The 20701-nt window shown below is 37.5% G+C and overlaps 5 protein-coding genes and 1 long non-coding RNA gene across 6 annotated transcripts; 4 read left to right on the forward strand and 2 right to left on the reverse strand.

Annotated features, from left to right (window-relative positions):
* Positions 1–1060: 1060 nt before the first annotated feature.
* On the forward strand, positions 1061–3550 carry LOC118434061. Its single transcript, XM_035846787.1, has 5 exons — positions 1061–1309; positions 1389–1535; positions 1623–1754; positions 1827–1931; positions 2008–3550. Exons 1-5 carry the CDS (start codon positions 1208–1210, stop codon positions 3322–3324), a joined length of 1803 nt encoding a protein of 600 aa, XP_035702680.1. The 5' UTR covers positions 1061–1207; the 3' UTR covers positions 3325–3550.
* A 440-nt stretch (positions 3551–3990) lies between these two features.
* LOC118438737 lies at positions 3991–4947 on the forward strand. Its single transcript, XR_004837038.1, has 2 exons — positions 3991–4119; positions 4188–4947. It is a non-coding gene; the product is annotated as an uncharacterized LOC118438737 (long non-coding RNA).
* Positions 4948–5284: 337 nt separating this feature from the next.
* LOC118433463 lies at positions 5285–7544 on the forward strand. Its single transcript, XM_035845419.1, has 6 exons — positions 5285–5382; positions 5513–5565; positions 5643–6431; positions 6505–6937; positions 7004–7125; positions 7204–7544. The coding sequence occupies exons 1-6, from the start codon at positions 5352–5354 to the stop codon at positions 7297–7299; spliced, it is 1524 nt and encodes a 507-aa protein (XP_035701312.1). The 5' UTR covers positions 5285–5351; the 3' UTR covers positions 7300–7544.
* A 491-nt stretch (positions 7545–8035) lies between these two features.
* Positions 8036–9068, forward strand: LOC110842491 (oleosin-B6-like). The gene is made up of 3 exons (XM_035846549.1): positions 8036–8136; positions 8207–8237; positions 8429–9068. Exons 1-3 carry the CDS (start codon positions 8083–8085, stop codon positions 8797–8799), a joined length of 456 nt encoding a protein of 151 aa, XP_035702442.1. The 5' UTR covers positions 8036–8082; the 3' UTR covers positions 8800–9068.
* Positions 9069–9205: 137 nt separating this feature from the next.
* Positions 9206–12721, reverse strand: LOC110846740 (cell death abnormality protein 1). The gene is made up of 7 exons (XM_035846548.1): positions 12422–12721; positions 11758–12013; positions 11021–11392; positions 10372–10592; positions 10123–10300; positions 9781–10046; positions 9206–9655 (listed from the first exon to the last, which is right to left on the reverse strand). The coding sequence occupies exons 1-7, from the start codon at positions 12694–12696 to the stop codon at positions 9559–9561; spliced, it is 1665 nt and encodes a 554-aa protein (XP_035702441.1). The 5' UTR covers positions 12697–12721; the 3' UTR covers positions 9206–9558.
* Positions 12722–14395: 1674 nt separating this feature from the next.
* LOC110842111 lies at positions 14396–15123 on the reverse strand. Its single transcript, XM_022087824.2, has 2 exons — positions 15012–15123; positions 14396–14920 (listed from the first exon to the last, which is right to left on the reverse strand). Exons 1-2 carry the CDS (start codon positions 15012–15014, stop codon positions 14432–14434), a joined length of 492 nt encoding a protein of 163 aa, XP_021943516.1. The 5' UTR covers positions 15015–15123; the 3' UTR covers positions 14396–14431.
* Positions 15124–20701: the final 5578 nt, after the last annotated feature.

A 20701-nucleotide genomic window follows, 5' to 3' on the forward strand; every position in this document is an offset into this window, starting at 1 on the left:
CTAGTGGCCACTGGTTTTTCAAAGTCGAAAAAACGGGTTTTCAGAGAAACCAAAAACCGGTTTTTACAATTCTAAAAACCGGAATTTCGAGAAAATTTGAAATTTTTAAACTCTATTACTTTTCGAATTTTGACCCATGGCAGTGTTGTAGTAATTAATTACAAAAGTAATTAATTACGTAATTAATTACAAGAAAAATCGAAAAAGTAATTAGTAATTAGAGTTTAATTACTTTGCGCAATGTAATTGTAATTAGTAATTAATTACTTGGCTTCAATTGAGTAACAAAGTAATTAATTACTTTGAGTAATTAATTACTTGATTGCTTCCAACTAGAATGCATATTAGCAAAATCGTGATTTGCAAGATCATTTTTAGTCGATCGTGAAGATTAATTTTTGGTTAATTACTCTCCCGGTATCAATTATTCATTTTCTTTTAATTTGATTTGTTGGAATATATGTACTTGGATTAGATTAATCTTAAGAGGTTAATTGCAGTTCTTTAGTATATTTCTGCTCTTAGAAATATAGTATTAAAATATTATATACCAAGCGGTATTCATATGTGACTCTTCCAAAGTGGTAGTGGTTAGTAATGCAGTGTAATAATAGCTAGGTATTAAAGTTTTACTATATAGGTAACACATTTTTTCGGATCGGTAAAAAGTTACCAGTCGACTGGTATAATTTTAAGACCAAGCGGTAGCAACTTTGATACCGGGAAATTAATACCTGCGTGACTATAACATACCTTTAAGATTTTGCCATATCATTATATAAAAATGTAATTAATTTGTAATTAAGTAATTAATTACTTTTGACAGAAGTAATTGTAATTGTAATTAATTACTTGACTGATGTAATTGGTAATTGAGTAATTAATTACTTTCTTTCGTCAAATGTAATTAAGTAATTAGTAATTAATTACAAACTCAAGTAATTAAGCAACACTGACCCATGGTCATTTGCGACTCGAGCTATTGCTGATTTACATTTTCTCCTTCAACATATGACGACTTCTACCTTTGCCCCGTAATTAGAGTCCGTGAAACCAAAAACAAAATCAGTCGTTTCTTGTTTATTTATCTCGTCTCGTACAACTTTTGCCTCAAAAATAATTATTTCAAATTGAAATTTTCAATATTATTAAGTATTAAGCAAGACGAATTAATATTTCCACTGCCATTGGAACAATTAAATAAGCAATGGAAGAATTATCCCAACTTGTGGATGGTGTTCTTGAAGCCAAGTCGAATACGGATTGCGGTATGCGGTCAGTTATCTTGCCTTATCGGGAACGTTGTAAAGTGAGTTTTTGATTAATTCGAACTAATTGGAATTTTTATGGGCGGCATATTAATTTGATGCAATGTGTTATGATTGTAGTACACCTTTGGCGAAAAGTACACCTCGTGGGAGGCGCAGGGCAAATTTGTTTTTTTAAAGGCCAACGACGACAAATGGAACTGGATTCCGAACTCCCTCATGGAAATTTCGTGCGAAAATGACAAATACTGGGTCAAACCTCTCAAGGTAGGTAATATTAAATTAATTACTCACTATTTTACCTAAATCATCTAAATGTGTAATTCGTACTAATTAGTAATCTGCAATTTTTAGGGAAACACAATTTTGCAGAACGGCGAAAACCTTGATAATGAGGTCAGAACTCGACTCGAGTTTGGCGACGAATTAGCCTTTCCCAAACATCGTAACGGCATTTCTGGCGGACTTGCCATCTTTCTTTTTAAGGTAAAGACATTGCAACAATTGTATTGTTTATCGATGTTGATTGATCATTGATGAACTATTTGGTTATTTTAGGAACGGGAATTCGTCACAAATTGGGACAACAGTGAAGAGGTGGTGATTCTCAAGGTGCCAGAGAATACGGACGAATTAACCTTTACACCAGATGAAAATCAGTTGGTACGCGGAACAAATACGAAATTATTGAAAATTTTTTATTTTTATTTAAATTAATTCACCACCCCTTAATTCACAGATATTCTCCCATATTCTCTCCTATCTCCCCCTGGGGAGCATGAAGAACGCTCGACTAGTTTGTAAACACTGGGATGAACAAATCTCTCCAATCTTGCGCAAGAAATCCCTCATTCATTTTGACGCTGAATCAAATTCTTTCAACGCTTCCCTCCAATTTTCAAGATACCTCCATGAAATGCAGAACGTCGCACCCTGGACAAACTGGAAGATAACCTATCCAGACTTACCAGCTAGTGGGGAAGACGAAGGAAAATGGGGGGACAAGTATATCGGTGATTTGTACTGGTTTCTCAACCCCCGCAGAGGACACCACGTCAAGAGTTTGTCCTTGAAAGGGGGCATTTGCTCCAACTGTGATTACTACATATTTCTCGTGGCTGTAACCCAGTTTAAGGACACCCTGGAAGAACTGCGTCTCGACTTTGGCATGGCGATTTTAAACCGAAATGGAACCGAGATCGAATATGAATCGAGTCCCATCATTTTCAAAAAGCTGAAAAAGTTTTCACTGCAGCTGAGCTTATTTAATAGCCGACTCATTGGAGGATTGACTGCGACGTGGATGAAAAGCTGGGCAGATTCGGTTACCGGGGTCGAGTCCATCTCTACTCTGGGCGATGCTTCTCTTGGATCACGATTTGTCCGGAAGTTACAAATCCATGAAAATTATCATAATCTGCGCGATATCCTGCTAACTTGCAAGGCAGAGGATGGACTCGATTTTCTCACCGAGTTGAACCAACCCCTGAAGAAGTTGACGTTCACGCTTCCTCTGGAAAATCAACATCTTCCAGATTTTGAGAGATTGCTCGAGAAATTCGCCGGTTCCCTGGAATTGTTGAGTTTCCGCATCTCCACGCAAGGCCTGGAAGAATTTTCTGAGTTCGTCCTGAAGTTTCCATATTTTCCGAAACTGAAAAGCTTGGACTTTCACTTTGGGGACTTTGAGAATAAGAACCATTACGAAGAAGTTGGGGATTGGATGACTTGTAAAGTCAAGGAAGTGGCCAGATTAAGCGTCGCATTCCCTTCACTGCGTCCTATCGAGTACGAGCGACACTTCCCCGCGATTCGTTCCCTCATCGTGAAGCCAGAATTTAATGATACTACGTCTGATTTTTGGAGAACGTATTACGACCTCATTGACAGCTTGCGGCCCATGGAAGGACAAATTTGTAAAACTCTGCAACATTTGGAACTCCCGACCCGTGATGACAGTTACTCTCTGCCGCTTTTCTTGGGAGACGTATTCCCAAATGCCAGGAACGAATGGATGAACAGATTACGAAGGTGTGAGGGACAATTAAAGAATTGACTGGTTATTGGCTTAGATTTGAATTGACATTTATTGCTATGTAATTCGCAGTCCATTACGTGTTGAGTAGTTTTGTAAGAGGATGAATTTTTTAAATCTTGTATTCATGATGAACTAGTTAATTTTGCGATAATAATTATATGATTGATGTGTTTGTAGTTTTTGTTACTAGCATTCATTATGGACACGTGTGTTATCGGGGAATAAATATGTTACAAAATTAATACGTTTTCAATGTTGTTAACTTAGTTTTATAGGATTTTATTAGCTCACAAATTTGCCCTTTCATGCATATTCATAGCTGTAAGTAGGATCTAACAGCAATGAAATTGGACACCGAGATTACATGCATAATTATTATCTATTTTCGACATAATGTAGATTCTAGTTCGAAAAGTACACTCGTCACTCGTACATAAATTCCAGAATCTACAAGTTTTCGTTTTTTCTAAGCACACATTTTAGCGAATTGCAACCTAGACCAATTCTAATCGCAAAACGTAGATAAAGACATGCATTATGCATTTTAAAATTCATGACCATGCCTCGATCCAAATAAATATTTTGTACCCACAAAAATAATCATTATGCATGAATACGATTCGTTTCGTACTCAATTTAACACTGCATACAGATAATTCTGGTACACTGGCCCAATTGTTCACAACGTAAAATGTGATAAGTTCCTCTCGTGTGTATGTATTTATGTAAATCTAAATCCTACTCAATCCCATTTAAGCAAGTGAAATTTTATAAATTTACGTATTTGTGTACATAGCTGCACCTGTTAACCTGGTAAGTTTAACATTTTGACTCGTTACGCAGTTTTAAAATGCTACTTTTTGCCTTCCTAAAACTGATAGGAAATGAATTACATCACGTCGCTCGTTTTCTGCACTACTTTTTCTCTACCAGAATTCGTGAAATCTGACATTTCTCGTGGTACTGCAATCACAATTACGAACTATGGTTCAAAAAATGCCTTCACAAGCCGTGCCCACCCTGGAATCGTTGCTGAAATAAGTGACGGCTCTGTCTTTTTTGTCTGGCTGTACAATTCTGTTGAAACGATAGCCAACTACGACAATAAAACCACCAGCGGGAAACATGTCTGCATTACGGACAACACCCTGGAAAAGTACGTAACGCTTGAACCCTGCGACGCTACGAATCGAGGTCAAATATGGAACTTTGCAAAACAAAAGAAAAACGGCACCTTTACAATTAAGAATTTGCGTTCGAAAAGATGTCTGAACAATAACCAGGATACAATAATCGTTGAAAGGAAGGTGTGCATCCATGAGGACGATGGTCCAAACATTTATCAAAAATGGAGAGTCGAACCATACGTGTAATATCATAAAATTAGTAAATGCGTGATCGTGATTAGGGATATAATGTAAATGATAAATTGTTTCAAATTGAATTGCTCACAATTATCATTTTAATAATAAAAAAAACATGTTGGGACACATTCACGTGAGAACAAGCTGGTCAAATGAATTTATGTAAACGGATTTTATAAATGGATTTATGTACCACCGTTGAACGCACAAAAATAATTGTTCCCAATGTGAAAATATTGGCAAATAAAGATAAATACAAATTGATGATATAAATAAATAAAATCGGACTTATCAATTGATATCAATTTTATAACGAAAATGGTCATTCATGGCCATGCAAATTGCATGATGCAATCCAAATTCGCAAATATCGTTCGTCTCATTAATCTCATCATGAGTTAACTCACACCGCTAAAGTTGAGCCGGCCAACGTGCCATATTTTGGCGTCATTCAGCAGCAGGGTGTTATTTTATTTCCCCTCTTTTTTAACTTTTTAGGAAAAAGGCAAGTTCGCTTAAATTATATTAATTTAAATTGCATTGTGTAATTTAAAGATACTCTGCACCGTTATCTTGTCGACGACTTGATCAACTCTTGATTAATTCGAGTTTTTTTATTTTTCAGGTGTGGACAGAAATATATGTAAGACTACGTCCATTCGACCAGGATAATTTGTCAGGATGGCGTTGACCTTAGAGTCTCAAACTTTGGGTAAACAATTCACCAATTCTTATGCTTATCACAGGTTTTTCAAGTTGTAATGGAATTTATTATACAACTTTAAAAGTATTTTTTGTTGCGAGCATATCTTACATTCGATGATTTTTACATTTTATTTTAGCTGGGGATAGCATGGAATTTACCGCGTCATCAAAAGCCTTATCCGATCCGATCGTAAGTCGCTGGACACTTTATTACATTTTTCAATTTAATAAATATCCTTACTTTAATTGCGAATTTTACTTCGCCAGATTCTAGATATCGTTCTCCCCCTGCTAAATGTCCCCAGCTTGAAGGCTGCTCGCCTCACCTGTCGTCAATGGTGCGAGATCGCCACTCCGCTCTTAGGACAGCGCACGTTTCTCAACGGCAACAAATTTGACACTTTCAAAGCCACCCAGCAGACTGACCTCGTAGTTGATGACCAACTGCTCAAGCGACTCTACTTCTCCTCGGCAGGTCACCGAAACGACTTCTCGCTGCCCTATGAGAACTGGCCCAATGTGATCAAGAGGGTAATCTCCGCCATCCCGCAGGCTGCACAACTCACACGTGAACTGAGCATTGAAATTGGAAACCTCAACTTCGTCAATACACATTTCCGAGGGATGGAGAGTTGGAATGCATTGAACTTAAAACATGTTACCGTCTCAGTCTACATGACTTGCAACATGATTCCTCCGTTCGTTGGTCAAGTCCCTCTTCACAACACCCTCACCTCGCTCAAGTTTAAGATGGACTTTAGGAAAGGTGTCTGGCCTGGCGAATACTATTTCAACCAGGAAATTCTGCTCCCCATTTGGCGAGCCTGGCTATGGTCGGCCCCTAATTTAACGAGTTTGGAAATCGAGGGAACCACCTGCCCTAATCTGATATCTTGCGATAGTCTGAAAGTTTTAAAATTCCGATTTGAAGGGATTGACGATCTAGTTGTTGCCTTGGATCTGGCCGCCGTGACCAGAATGTTGGAACAGGTCAAGGGTTCTCTCGTTCATGTCGAGCTGGATTATTTCACACGTGGAATTTCTACTCTACAGAGGGTAAACATAAGTATATTTAATTTAAGATATAATTGTGACACTTTCTTTATAAATGTGACATGAACATGCACAGGTGGGCAAGTTGGCCCTTCCCGTCATGCCAAATGTTGTGGATCTTCTTGCCGCGGATGTTTACCAAATTCTGGACTTGCTGAATGAGCACAGCCTCCCGAACTTGAAGAACCTCACGCTCGTCAACTTTTTCGAGACACCGGGGTTAGATTATCATCCAAATTTTTGGACGCCGCACCACGGAATCCAATCTCTCACCTTGTCCCTGGCTGGTTCTACGAAATGTAATCAATTTGCTGCAACACTGGTCAAATTGTATCCCAGCGTGACGAAGCTTGATTTTACGTGGAAACTTTTCGGTTTAGAAAACCTTGACCTGGGGTTAATGGAACCCTTCAAACTCTGGAATCTGAACGTGGCGAATGTGGTGATGAAACAAGTATGTGATTCCAACATCGTCATACCAGTCATAAGGACCATATTGAACTGGAAGGGTACTAACAAACTACCAATAACGATAAATTTAGGGCGATATTTTAATGTTTACTTTTATGTTACAGGCGTCAAAACGGCCAAGTTTTACTTTTACTTGAATTTGACAAAGTCAAGATTTACGGGTCATTTGGAGGAAATGATTCACTTTAGTGACTTTTTCAAAACTTTGGAAATGGGGGTGTGCCTCGTAAGTATCCAATATTGAGGGTAGGATAATTTCTTCTAAATAACATAACTTTAAAAAATATGTACGTATATTTTCCAGGACTCAGAATTTGTGGATCAGATGCGATCCATATTTGAAGCTAGAAGAGCTGCAATAAATGTCAAGCGAGTTGCGGTCGAAGAGATATTTTCATAAATCTACCAATTTTCTACAAATTTATTAACTCTAGATTTTATTTAAAACGAATCTCAATAATTTAACAATTGATCTGCATTTTGATATTACAAATCTTATTTAGTCTTCCATTTTTTCAAATTGTTACGGTGTTGTTAAAAGAATTTATATATATAGCTTATTAGCTAAGAAATTAGACAATTAGTGGATACGGGTATGACATTGAAATTGTTAATTATTTAATTTGGGTTAATTTTGTTAATAAAAGTTCAGAGTTTTCTTTATATACAAAACTGTAAATATGTTTATGTCGTCTCACCAACCATTAATTCGAGCACTTATGTATGTACATACTTATACATAAATACAATTCCGCCTTGTCATTGTCAATAATGATTCGTCATTTGAATTACCAATTTTAACACTATTAAGATTAAGAAGAACAAAAAAACAGGTTCACAGAGTACAAAAAACAAAGTCATTGCTTACCTATGTGCCATTGTTCACATATTTACCAAAGTTGCATGTGTGCATACATGCAATTTAATGCAAATTTACATATTCATAACCATGCAACCAAACAAAATGCATTTGGTCCTTGAATTTAGCCATCTTGTTTACTTGAATTTTTAATTACTGCATGGAAAGTTATCTTGCATTTATTCAAAAACACTGCGCATTTGCGAAATAATATTTTACGTCATGCGTAAACTGGGTATAAATTCCGAGTTGAGGTCAATTAAAATCGTCAATCCATATTTTTTTTGTTTTCCACCAACATCACAAACCACTTCTCTCTGAAAAATGAAGGCCGCCGTGGTCCTTATCGTGGTTCTGGCTTGCGTAGTCATTACACAGGTTAGGCGCAAAATTGACTAGTTTCTTCCTATGAGTGTACCAATATTTTACATAAATTTGAAATTTTCAGGCATTCCCTGCAGAGCCGGGAGCTGTCGAGAGTAAGTGGGAATTTTCAATTTTAACTTCACACTTAGGTCAGCGTTTTATTTCAGAACTAATTGACCGACTGAGTCAGAAATACTTTTGCGAATTAAATTTGTGTATACAAAATCCAAAAGGATTTTTTTGCAAATTGCACAAATTATTTGCGAAGCACATGATTCAGTAAATAATGTATGTACGTAATTAGCGACGACTACCAAAAAACCTGAGGCTGCAGCAGCAACAACGCCGGCGGGTCATAAGGATGTGGGAACAACGCCGGCGGGTCATAAAACAACGGCAACAACCCCGGCGCCCGGTAAAGCGGCTGGAACGACTCCGGCGGGTCATCATAAGGAAGTGGAAGGTTCAACTGCGGCCGCCGATATGGACTCAGATAGTGACTCAGATAGTGGCGAAGACGATAAGGGGAAGGGCGAGGGGAAGGGTAAAGGAAAGGGGAAAGGAAAGGGAAAAGGCAAGGGAAAAGATAAAAGCAAAAAAGCCGAAAAGAAGGCGGACAAGGAGGCCAGGAAGGCAGCAAAGAAGGCTGCAAAGGAAGCCAAAAAGGGAAAGTAAATTTCTTAAGCTTCGCTACATGTTTAATTAATTGATAGAACAAAGTATGAATGGAATGATTCGATATGTAAATATGTGTATTGGGCGTAGTCATTGATGACAACTTTCGCACATGTATGTATGTGATACATATCTCGCAAATTTAGCATGACCTTAAATTTTTCTAGAAATTGTGAGATTTCGCAAAACTTTTGCTAGAGAACCAAGAGATTTGTGTTCGTAATACATAATGTACATCAGACTATAATTCTAGCCCGGGCTACCGCCTATCTCGTAATGCAAGTAGCCCGGGCCAGGGATAGGGGAGCCCGGGCTAGAATTATAGTCTGATGTACATGCGTACCAATATGATAAAAATTGGTTCAATTATTATGCCCTTGTATGAATAATGTGTAATTCTTGATTATTTTAAGCAACGTAGATTTTATTTACTGTAATTAGCTATCTATAGATAAGTGGTTAATGTAAATAATACACTAGAAATAATTTATGTCCAACGTTACTGCGGTTTTATGTCGTTTTTTTGCTAGCTACTTCGCGTAGGAATTGAATGTTGCCGACCAGTTAGCATCTATGAGGAATATTTGCAAAACATACATATGAAAACCACCTTCCGAGCCGGAACCTTTTTGATTAAGCCTCAAGTGCCCTACCATTGGACTACAATGATATTCTATCTGTATACATTGCTAATTGCCCCTTATTTATTAACTGGTCGCCTACTCTTATTAAATATTTTGTTCGCTGAGTGAAATTCGATTACGAAAATGTCGCATTATTATTCACGGTGCACCAGTCGCTTCCGTGGTATTTTTTCAGTGCGGCGGAATCACAATTGGGGTCCGCGTCAGACGGTCTGTGTATGTACATAAACAGGAATTATAAGTTTTATGTATGTACATATGCATATCCAGTTCGTGGGAATCAATCAAAATCGCATTTAATTACTGTCCAAAAATAATAAAATGTAGATTTTCTTACTCGCATCCAGGAATACATTTCCTCTTCTCCGCATCATAAGAATGGTCCGTATTGGGGCAACTGCAGACTTGGGTTCTATCAATCTTATTTTTGGCGCCACTTTGACTTGCCTGTTTCACAATTAGGCATTCCAATTTGGCCACTTTATCACAACGTTCCTTCCTTTTCTCGTAGTTGCATGGAAAACCGTGTCCAATTTCACACTCGAGGCGTGATAAACTTGAAATGAAGCCAGTTTTACATTCGCATTGCCACAAATTCATAGTCTAAGGAACAATTAAATAAGTACGTATTTAAGGAAATTGATAGTATTTAGATTTTGCATAATCCGACTAATTTCACCTTGTTTTGGACGCAATCAGCATTCTTAGGGCACGCTTTAGTGTCATTTGGGTGGCAAGAATCTCCAATATAGGTCAGACGTCGGCACATGCCTCGACATTGCGGTGTGGCGGAATCGTCATAGTACTCGTGATCCTTGTTTCGACAGCGGCATCTCAAAGTACCGGAATCATCAATCCTTAAAAATGCGGAATGATTAATTATTAAATTAATGTGTGTGAAAAAACATATATAAAATTTGTCTCTCACGTTCCACAAACGAAATGATCAGCACACTGTTTTTGCAAGGAACATTCTTCATCATAGTTTCTCCCGCAGAGTCCATCGGACAATAAAATTGTATCGGGCTTGCATTTACACTTGTTTGCGACACACTCTGCGTCCTCATGACAATAAGTGTTGGAAGGATGTGGATGAGACCGTGATGTACGGTCGAATCCGATCACTGTAATGGAACATGCTGCCCCCACCTGTTTATGCATATTTACATACGTTTAGATTGCAATTTTGTATATGACAGGACAAATTCGTACATATATCGTATCGGAATGTGGACATTCTTAGAAATCCATTATGAAAATAATAGCAAACGGTACAATTGTTCATATATGACTCTACCAAAGTGGAATTGATCAGTAATTCCGCATATTAATAGCTCGGTATTAAAGTTTTATCATATCGGTTGACAATTTTTACGAACCGGCAAATTTTAATATCACGCCCACGCGACTTAATACCGGGGAATTTACACTTCCATGACTATACGGTATAGTCTATACCGAATCTCTAAAAATGGATATGCATTCTAAACTGTTGATAAAAAAGCTTGCCAAAATTTATACTTTTCCCTGAAAATTTTAATTTAGCAGTAGATCAATTTTGATAATTGATTCCCAACCTTTCCCACACAGATTTCCCTCGAAACCGTTAACGTACTCCGATAACTAATTCCGTCCGGATTATGGGCTTCAAAGGGTTCCAAGTTTTCCACGGTGCCTTCTTCGCACGAACATTTTCCTTCCTCGCAACGTAACCTTCTCGTTTCTAAGCATTCCCGCGAGATATTGCACTCCTGCCCGAGTCCTTTCTGTGGGTGGCACTTGCCATCGCCGATGTAGTCCATGTACATCTCCTCTGGGCAGAAACATTCCCCCGTGGGGTCGGAGGAGCAAGGCTGACAAGTTTTTGAGCCGGGGTCACATCCCGAACCCTTGTCGCAAATCGGCATCCAATGGTTCGTATCGAAGCCAAAGTTTGGTAATGGATGCACCTATTTAGGAAGACAAAGTTAACAAAGTTTCAATTTTAAATTATGACAAAGTGTATTCACAACAACGTTTTATTTTGAAGCACAAACTCAGCAAATTAAAAGAAATTTTCAAGAAACAATTTTCGCGATTCGCAAAATATGCAGGTATGTTTTCGCAAAGCTACTTCTATTTTTATTAAGTTTTCATATAATCTCCATCTTTTCAGGGAGAAGAAGATGTGTTTATGAAATTATAAAACATGTTAAGTAAATTTTTGCAGAAAAATTCTTTGGTTTTTCAATAAAAATTTGCAAAATCTATTTTGCTCGAAATATGCGAAAGTTGTCGTGAATACCCCTATTGAAAGCTTAAATAAATGAGTTACTGGATGGCACGATTGTCCCTCAATGATCCTGCACGACCGGATGTGTGGGTCGTACACAGTGTGTTCAGGACAAGTGCAGGTTACATTCTGACAGGTGAGCCCCTGACCAAGATCACACTCATGATTCGAATGACAAGTAGCGTTAAAGCCTTTGGCCTTGACGCATCTACCGTTTGTGACATCGCCCGTTTCCCCCTTGGGACAGGTGCATCGTTCAATTTCGGTACAAAATGCACCATCCGCGCAGGCGTCAAGGCTGAAATAAATAACGAAATAATTTGTGACACATAATTAGTTCTTAAATATTTAATGGTATTTAAATAAATTAAAATTATTAAATTCGTAAGTGACACATCAAAGGACACATTGGAAAATTTCATTACTTGCCGCATAGCAAAAATTATTTTGCTATGCGGCAAGTAATGAATTTTTAAAAAATTTTTGAAAAACTTTTACAAACTAAATAGAGATGAGCACATACGTAGTTCGCAAATGAATTTTTGAGCCATTTTTTGCGACTTTGTGAACTTGTCGTGAATACCCTGATTATCATTATATAAAAACTTGCAATTTGCAGAAGTCCTGAAATTTCTTGTACACTGTACATAAATCTATTTAAGGGAAGCTTATAATTAATTGCAAATTGTTAAAAATCAAGTCTGACCCTTCTGCTCCGAACGGACATCGCTCACCAATTCGAAGCACACATTTTCCTTGTATTTCGGAATACACCATTCCCGATGGATACTCGCAATCACATTTTTTCTCGGTACCACCGGGTTCAGTAAGTATGCAGAAAAGTCCATGATTTATTTTGCAGGGTGTCGTCTCGTTGCAGGGTTGCCCATAATCCACGCCAACTTCATCACTAAATATAACTGGCACACTTATCAAACAAATAACAATTAGTGCAAATTTCATTCTACTTTGAGACAACATCTTGCCAAGAAACCGAGTTTGCTACTGGTTGCACTAAATTTTATGCAGTCAGACTCAAAGTGGGATGAGTCATATTATTTTTGAGGACTCATCCTTTTGATCCCAGAAATAAGTAAATGAAATTTATGACCAATTTGTTTAATGCATTTTTAACTTGTGCATGTGTACAAAATTGATATAAATTAATTGACATGAACCTCAATTTATCAAATTAAGAAGTAATTGTATACGTACGTATTTCCTGGACGTGAAATATGTACGTGGAAGGGAGAAATAATTTCAAAATAAAAATTGCGTGGATGCTTGTGTGATGTCATCCATGATAAATTTAACTCTATATGTACATACTAGCGTATAGCCCGGCCAAGGCCGGGTTCTAGAGTTCCAGTGGGGGGTGTGCCCAAAGCGAAAAATCCGTCATACTATATTTTAAATAATTCCCAGTGGAGACTTTGTCATACTACATACATACATCAGACTGAGGGTTTGCCCAAGTCATACTGCATTTTAATTAACCTGGTCACAGTAAAATTTGATTCCCCCCTGTGGGAGTAGTTGAATAGCTAATTACTTAAATTCCCGTCGCGTGGGAGTAACTGCATAGCTAACTATTTAAATTCCCACGCTTCACGCTCCCGTTAAGTTCCATAAACCCCGTTAACTTCTACAATTAACGCCAAGCTATTGACGGATTCGGATTCAGCGTCAAAAATACATTCGAATTGATATGTGACATCACGAATAAGCCAGATTTGGACACCACGGTCACGGCGAGGTCACGGGGGCCTCGCAGGTCAAAACCATTGACGGCGTTGGATTCAGCGTCAAAAATACATTCGAATTGATCTGCCACTCGCTGTGGGTAGAGTTTCTCAAACTAAAATAATTAATTAATAGTGTTTATCACGATCACTTATCATGATAACCACTATTGATGAGTGATGTATGTATGTGGGGTGTACATGTTCATGTATTCATTTATTCATGCAGTGCAGTGCATGCATGCAGTGGTTGCTCCGCTTCCTTCTTTGTCTACTGTATGGGGCAATTTGCATTGCGAAGACGGACCCAGGGACCCAGGGATCATACTAACACTTTATTAGAGTAGATGACATACATACTTAGCAAACACATCAAGACGAGAAATAAATTGACACCGTAGGTCATGCATATTACTTTACCCTAGATAGCGTGGAGACAAATCGTCACCCGTGGAAGTATTGTTGTGCTCTATTTTTGGACAATGATTAAGCAGACGTTTTGTCGCCAACAGAAAATACAGCAAAAACTCATGTACGAAACAGATGTGACGTCGTTATTTAAAAATTCAATAAATTATCAATTCAATAATTTCATTTTTTTTAAATCTTATTTTCAGACAGCAAAAAGTTGTTCTTTTTGGCGTCACGACTGTTTGTACACGAGTTTTTGACCAGTTTTCCGTTGGTGACAAAATTTGGTCAAATTGGTCGGACGTCGGATTATAAACGACGATTATCGTATTTAATAAATTCTCCCAGGGCGAACATGCCCTGGACAATGGAGATTTCAGTAACGATTTAATCTTAAATAAATTACACACAGATGTATATGTACATGTAAAACTTATTCGTTCAGATTTGTGAAATTTTTATGGATTTTATTAGAATTGTTCCGACCTCAATATAAATATCAAAAAATAACGTCGTGGTTCTACATATGCATTTCAATATCGAATTTATTTCGGGTAAAATTCTTATAATTCTGGACTTAAAATTCTATTGTAATACAGCCTTGCACACCATCTCGCAATAATGGCAGCCTGCCGCAAAGCTTCATAATCAACCTCGATAAGATTGTAAATCAAAAGTTTGTCTGCCATTGGGAGTGAGCAGAATCCAGCGTTTACATAACAATCCGGATGCGAGTTGTACCCATAAGTTTTTATTTCATCACAGGTCAAGGTCATGTTGCCATTGGCGATGGGCACGAGAACATTTTGCAGGCAGAACGTCGTACTCCTAGCCCATTTTTGTCCAGCTGGGGAAAACTGCGATTTTGCAGCGAGAGATCTGTGACAAATCTTTTCGCAAAGTCCGATCGCATATCCGGATGGGCCGCAAGGCGTGGCCGTTTCGAGACAGCGGGAATAGAATGAGCAGTCCTGATCTAAGGGAAGACATTCTTGCGCGTTTACAATGAGTGCACAGATTAACCCCACCGTGGCAATATGGGAGATCCACATCTAGAGGATAAAAAATTAGGAGGCTCTAATACAATATGTTGCAATTATGTAAGTAGCTTCAAAACATTGGGGAATTCCTGATACACCGTACCATTTCGTGGCAGAGAAATTATTAGTATGTATATTTATTAGCAAGATGTGTGTATGTAGTAAGTTATCAAGTAGACTAAAGATAAATAGATGTTTCATCCCTTCTTTCCGAAACCACACTACAGCTTCCTGACATAAATACATATGCGGCTAGATAAGACGACGGCGATATGTACAACACATGAGCTTAGTTTCCGGCGCTGAAATACATTGTCTATGTCCGCAGACATAAAAAAAGTTGTGCATACGTGCATAGCATAGATATACATGTTTATATATATGTATTTAACATGGACATGGGACGAAAAACTTATGTATACTGATGACGGGCTTTGATAAACTCTGGAAATTTATGTTAGATAAAGTCATGAATTTTAACACTGTGAGACTAATGTAAATCTAATTGTGTAAGTAATTTTATTACCAAGATGGAATGCTCAGTAAAAGGTTCCATGATCGTTATGCAAAACATTAAGTAATAAACAAAAAATTGAAAAATGAACTGGATTTATAATATAATTGTAGTTACATATTGAATCATAGGTATTTATGTAGCTGCATTAATCCATATCCACGTGAACATCAATCAGTAGATAAGCGAATGTGCAACTGGAAATTTACAAGTTACATATTTGCATTATTTGCATACATACTTATATATTCAATTTGATAGTTGCAAAGAAGAAGAGTTGCTTATGTACGTGAGTTTTTGTGGGTTTATCAGGTTGCATTCGCCAGTATGTATCGTTCCAGGCTAGGCAGTCTCGACGTCGACTCGAGACTCTCGAGTACCTTTGTATCGGCTTACTGTATACTAGGTATTTGCGCAAATGTTTATGCATAATTGGGTCAATTAAACAGCAACAAATTCAGTAATTTCATCCATGTAAATATGTATAAATATATGTAGATATGTACATATTATGGAATTCTTTAGCAATTTTTCAAATTTTTTTATTTATGGGAATAATCCCAAAGTTTAATTTCAAGTTGTTCGGTAATATCTGGTTTTGTTGTGTCAGGCTTGCACAACAAAAGCCATAAATTTCCATTCCATGGATAAAAATGCTTACTTTTACCCAGGCGGACCAAATTCAAAGACAAAACAAACATTAATTAAGTACACTGGGCTGGGACGTATGTACCTATGTATTTAGATAGACTGTTATATTGTCACGTACTCAAAACTAGGGGAGAAGTTGTAAGGTTTGCCATGCCAGGTTTTAATGTCCTCGTGACAGCATTATACTTATTTAGAATATAAATATGTACATAGGTAGGTACATTTTTACAGTCCAAGTGGTCAAGTTAAATATGTATGTAAAGTTGTCAAATGATCGAAGAGCAGGGTTCGGAAAACCCTGGAATCTTTCTAGAAAAACCGAGTCCTGGGGGTATTTCCGGGGTTTTTGGGTTTTTGTAGATTATTGAAACGGGTTGTCCTAAAAGTATTTTTAAGTAGTTTCCTTTTACATTTCATTTTACATTCATTTTTTCATTGACGTGAATTTTAAGTCAAAAATTAATGTTTAACATTCAAACCAAATTCGAAACCAGGAATATGTAATGATACTTTGAAATTCACGTCGCACATAAAAATGCCCAAAATTTCATGCTTAATCCGAAATTAAATTGTCACCGCTCCAGATTGTAAAATCTTTTAGTTTGCAGAATCTTGTTTCAATCTTCCACAAAATCTTACCAAAACCTTACAAAAACCAAATAAAACCCCACAAAAGCCCCTTGGGTTTTCCGGAGATTTGATACCCCAAAAACCCACAAAAACACCGGGTTGCATACCCTGTCCACAAGGAGGAAAATAAGATCCTTGAAAATTGGGGCAAAAAAGTGCCCCCAACGGCAACGGTCCCCCACACAGAATTTTTTAAGTTTGCCTCTCACTTTCCCGGCAAACGCACCACAAGTCGGACCACACCATTAGTGATTCACAAGAATCCGGATTCTTCGAAAAGCACCTGCAAAAATTCCGCATTATGCCGTAACTTCGGCGACTTCTAAAAACAGGTACTCGGAATCGGGTGCAGAGTTGGAATCCAGGTCCTAGTCTGATGCCGACACTATGTTGAATACCTAATTCTAAAAAATTTTATTTTAAAAAAAATTCTCCAGTTTAATTGCCCCGGATTTGATTTTTAGTATGAAACAAAACCTGCATAGCCGATTATCAGCCGTTTTAAGGGGCATTGGAATGTATAAATTTGTACATATTTATCCGAGTCGATATAGGCTTTAAAATCTGGCCTTGCAGATATTGTGACCTCTCCTGCCTAGCAAAACCGGGGAAACTGTTTTAATTATCACAAGATGAAGCTCGATAAGACGTTGATTAAATTTCCACCCTCATACATAACTACCCCCGCATTTATGTCGTCACATTGACATCTATGTAGCTTGGCACATTCATAAAGGTTCTTGAAATATTTTTTTAATAAAATAGACTGATCTTCTGAAACGGTTGACTATTTAATCTGACCTTTCAACCAGAATCATGATCATCTTCTCGAATCAGTAAGCTTGGATGAAATCCCGTATGCACGTCCCATTGGCAGAACGTTAATTTACCTTGATTTCTTATCAGTATGTGCTACGTGACTTATTATTCGTTGTGAAAGTAGACCCTTGTTTTTCTCTAAATGCTTAGAGGTCAGATGCAACTTGGCGACAACACCTATTGCATAAATTACTGGCGCGTGGTGAACAAAAACAATGGATTGATTACCTGTCCAAAATGCATTTCACTTACTCTTAGAAACTGAAATACAAATATTAAACTGATACCAAGAGGTACGAAGCATGGGCCATCCTTACTGAGAAATTTTCAACAATTCTGCTAACCTAAATATGATTTTTTTTATGACTAACTTGCTCGATGTGATTACCCTCGTTCTGAACTACAAGTCTGCAACGCTTTTTCCTTGATGAACACACTTCCTGACACTTTTGAAGGCTTATTTTTAATCACTCGTCCTTAAAACTTTTAAATAGTTCAACTATTTTAGAACCCTGAAATTCCTATGTATGTACTTTTCCTATTAAAGCGATAATTTTATTACCAGCTCATTTTAGAGTGCAAACCCGTCACCCCGTGCCTGATACGAATCAGATTATCTCCTCTTTTCCAATGCATACTAAATCAGCTCTGTTACCCAATGTGTAAAGTTTCCAACGTCAATTTTACTTCATTCCATTTCTGGCCTTCAACTGGCTAGGACAAAAACTAAATATTCTCCGCTCTACATCACCCATCACCATGTATTCCATCCAATTTCTTCCCATGGTAATTAAACACTTTAAATTCTCCCGCCTCATTCGGAGCGTTCCATTCGAATTTGATGCCAAATCTGGGAAGCTTGTCCCTATGAAATCTCGCCGGCGAACACGCGTCACTCAAATGCAATCTATCATCGCACTGAGCTACTTTCTCGTGCTGGTCCATCATTTCTGCACCGGCGACATGTCAATGGTTAAAAGACTGCAGGGAATTACATTCCTGGACTGTTACATGGTGCTCATCTTTGGTGGGTGGAATGTGGGGCTGGACATCGCCCCGATACAACTGATCAACTCGATTCTCAGCTTTGAACAAAATCTGCTCAGAGGTATGTACAGACCAGTCTTGTTTCTTGGATTTTCCATTACAGACAGTTTTTCAGTTAATTATGTATTTACTGTTAGTTCAAAACAATAGAAACAAAAAAAATCTGAGAGGTTATCCGGCAGAGTTTGCGTACATAAAAAAATCATTTAGCTTAAGGATTTTTGTTTCTATTTTTTTGCATCAAACAGTTATTAATGATTAGTTAATGAAACTAAAGAAATGAGAAAATGTGGCAAGAAATCAATTGTTTGGAAGATATTTGGGTGACATTTTTGGCACAATTACAAATTTTGCTAATTTTTAGATGGAGAAAGCATCACGAAGTCATTCGTAGCGAAGTTGATGTCCTTGTTTCTCTACATTTTAGAGTTCACCGTGGTCGTAGTTCCATTCGCGGTAATCTTTCTGCTCATGGTAGAACCTTGTACGCCTCCATTTCTTCTTTCTTTCTCGCCAAGTTGCAAAAATATCTCGTGGTATCCACTCGGTCCGGAAATCTTTGTCGTCCTTTTCGAAGCATGGATGAGCCTGCAAGTTTTCAGCTCTGGGACGGCCTGGGTCTTTTATATTTTGATGTCCGGAATTGTCGCCATTCTCAACTACTTCCAGCTTCTGAAAAGGTTACATTGTAGTTGCAAATACTTATGTGAGCTGGATACGCGTGGTTTTTTAAGTGTTTGCGATTTCTAGCACGTTTTCCTATTTTTCTTCGAAATTTTTTAAGAAATGCATGCAATAGGCGCCACCAAGAAGCGGAAACAAACTTAAGTATAGGAACTAAGGACATAGGCCGCTTATTTTTTGCGTTTCTTGCACTCGTGCAAGTAATCTTTCACGAAAAAAATAATAATTCCTTCCACTAATTTCAGTTCGTTTTTGCCAGGAGAAACATTGTAAATAAATATATGCAATATGTACCGCATATTTATATTCCATCCTGAATCTAAAATGTATGTATGTATTGGTATTACTTGGATAAGCGATGCAAGTACATGCTTACATGCATAAGCGAGTGTATGTGTTGACTCATCAAAGTCAATACGTTCAATTTGCATTATGTAAATTCAATACTTCATTAGAAATATATGAAAAATTATGTTTTCTTGGGCAGAGATAATTAGACAAACCTTATTTTGTTATTACTTTAATTCCACGCATTTAATAAGCCACAACGCGTTACAATTATTAAAAAACCACACTCATATTTATTTACAAAAGTAAATTTCTTTCTTGTACCGATAAATTCAGTCGGATTGAAAATTCTCAAACCATTTCGGAACATCGTGACTGCCTCCACCTCTACAGAAGTATTCAAATCTTGGAAAAATACTTTAATGGATTTCTCATGGTGCGAGTAATTCCAATCCTGCTGGTGGCAACTCTAACGCTGCAAATCATCTCGCAGTACATCTGCATCGATCTGCATTCCAAGATAGCGATGCCAGGCTTTCTCGTCTTTCCCCTTTTCCTGATTGATGCCTTTGTTACGAACGTGTTCGTATACACGCTGGCCTCTTGGGTGAACAGTACGTCGACCAAGCTGCTGCAAACGCATGCCCGAAGAACGATCCAATTTGGCGGGAAAAAGTCCATGTTGGCGAGAGAGATCAAGGCGTGTGGCGTGCTCAAGATAAAGTTCGGCTCGAATTTTATCGACAATGGAACCCCGCTCGTGATACAGGACTTTTGTATGAGCCAAACCCTAACTCTGCTTCTGATTAGCGCGGGAAGATTGGGAGGAGGTCGGAGGGTTTAAATGGTCATGGTACTAAGGGCATGATTATCATTAAACAAATTTTTAGAATTTGTTAACAAAATTCCATATTCTTAGATAATTTCACCATATTTTTGGTTTGACCTCCTTCTTTGCATATTTATTCCTTACGACTTATATTCATTATGAAGTAAAATAAAATAAAAATCAGAACTATGCATTTACCGCAAACAACTTTGGATTTGTTTGTTAATGCCAAACAATTTTTTAAGAAAACAGACTTTGGGTTTTTTAAACATATCTCAAATTTAAGTCTCATATGGTATATTTATTCATTGGAGTATAAATTGTATTTTCA

The sequence above is a fragment of the Folsomia candida genome, unplaced genomic scaffold, assembly GCF_002217175.1.
Source record: "Folsomia candida strain VU population unplaced genomic scaffold, ASM221717v1 Fcan01_Sc001, whole genome shotgun sequence".
NCBI lineage: Eukaryota > Metazoa > Arthropoda > Collembola > Entomobryomorpha > Isotomidae > Folsomia > Folsomia candida.

Coding starts and splice junctions, on each gene's coding strand:
- LOC110842491 (XM_035846549.1), top strand. CDS start 8,083: ATGAAGGCCGCCGTGGTCCTTATCGTGGTTCTGGCTTGCGTAGTCATT. Junction 8,137..8,206: donor CTTGCGTAGTCATTACACAG/GTTAGGCGCAAA, acceptor TGAAATTTTCAG/GCATTCCCTGCAGAGCCGGG. Junction 8,238..8,428: donor AGAGCCGGGAGCTGTCGAGA/GTAAGTGGGAAT, acceptor GTACGTAATTAG/CGACGACTACCAAAAAACCT.
- LOC110846740 (XM_035846548.1), bottom strand. CDS start 12,696: ATGTTGTCTCAAAGTAGAATGAAATTTGCACTAATTGTTATTTGTTTG. Junction 10,301..10,371: donor GATCATTTCGTTTGTGGAAC/GTGAGAGACAAA, acceptor CGCATTTTTAAG/GATTGATGATTCCGGTACTT. Junction 9,656..9,780: donor AAATGTATTCCTGGATGCGA/GTAAGAAAATCT, acceptor GTACATACACAG/ACCGTCTGACGCGGACCCCA.
- LOC118434061 (XM_035846787.1), top strand. CDS start 1,208: ATGGAAGAATTATCCCAACTTGTGGATGGTGTTCTTGAAGCCAAGTCG. Junction 1,536..1,622: donor ACTGGGTCAAACCTCTCAAG/GTAGGTAATATT, acceptor TGCAATTTTTAG/GGAAACACAATTTTGCAGAA. Junction 1,932..2,007: donor CACCAGATGAAAATCAGTTG/GTACGCGGAACA, acceptor CTTAATTCACAG/ATATTCTCCCATATTCTCTC.
- LOC118433463 (XM_035845419.1), top strand. CDS start 5,352: ATGGCGTTGACCTTAGAGTCTCAAACTTTGG. Junction 5,566..5,642: donor AAGCCTTATCCGATCCGATC/GTAAGTCGCTGG, acceptor TTACTTCGCCAG/ATTCTAGATATCGTTCTCCC. Junction 6,938..7,003: donor GACCATATTGAACTGGAAGG/GTACTAACAAAC, acceptor TTTATGTTACAG/GCGTCAAAACGGCCAAGTTT.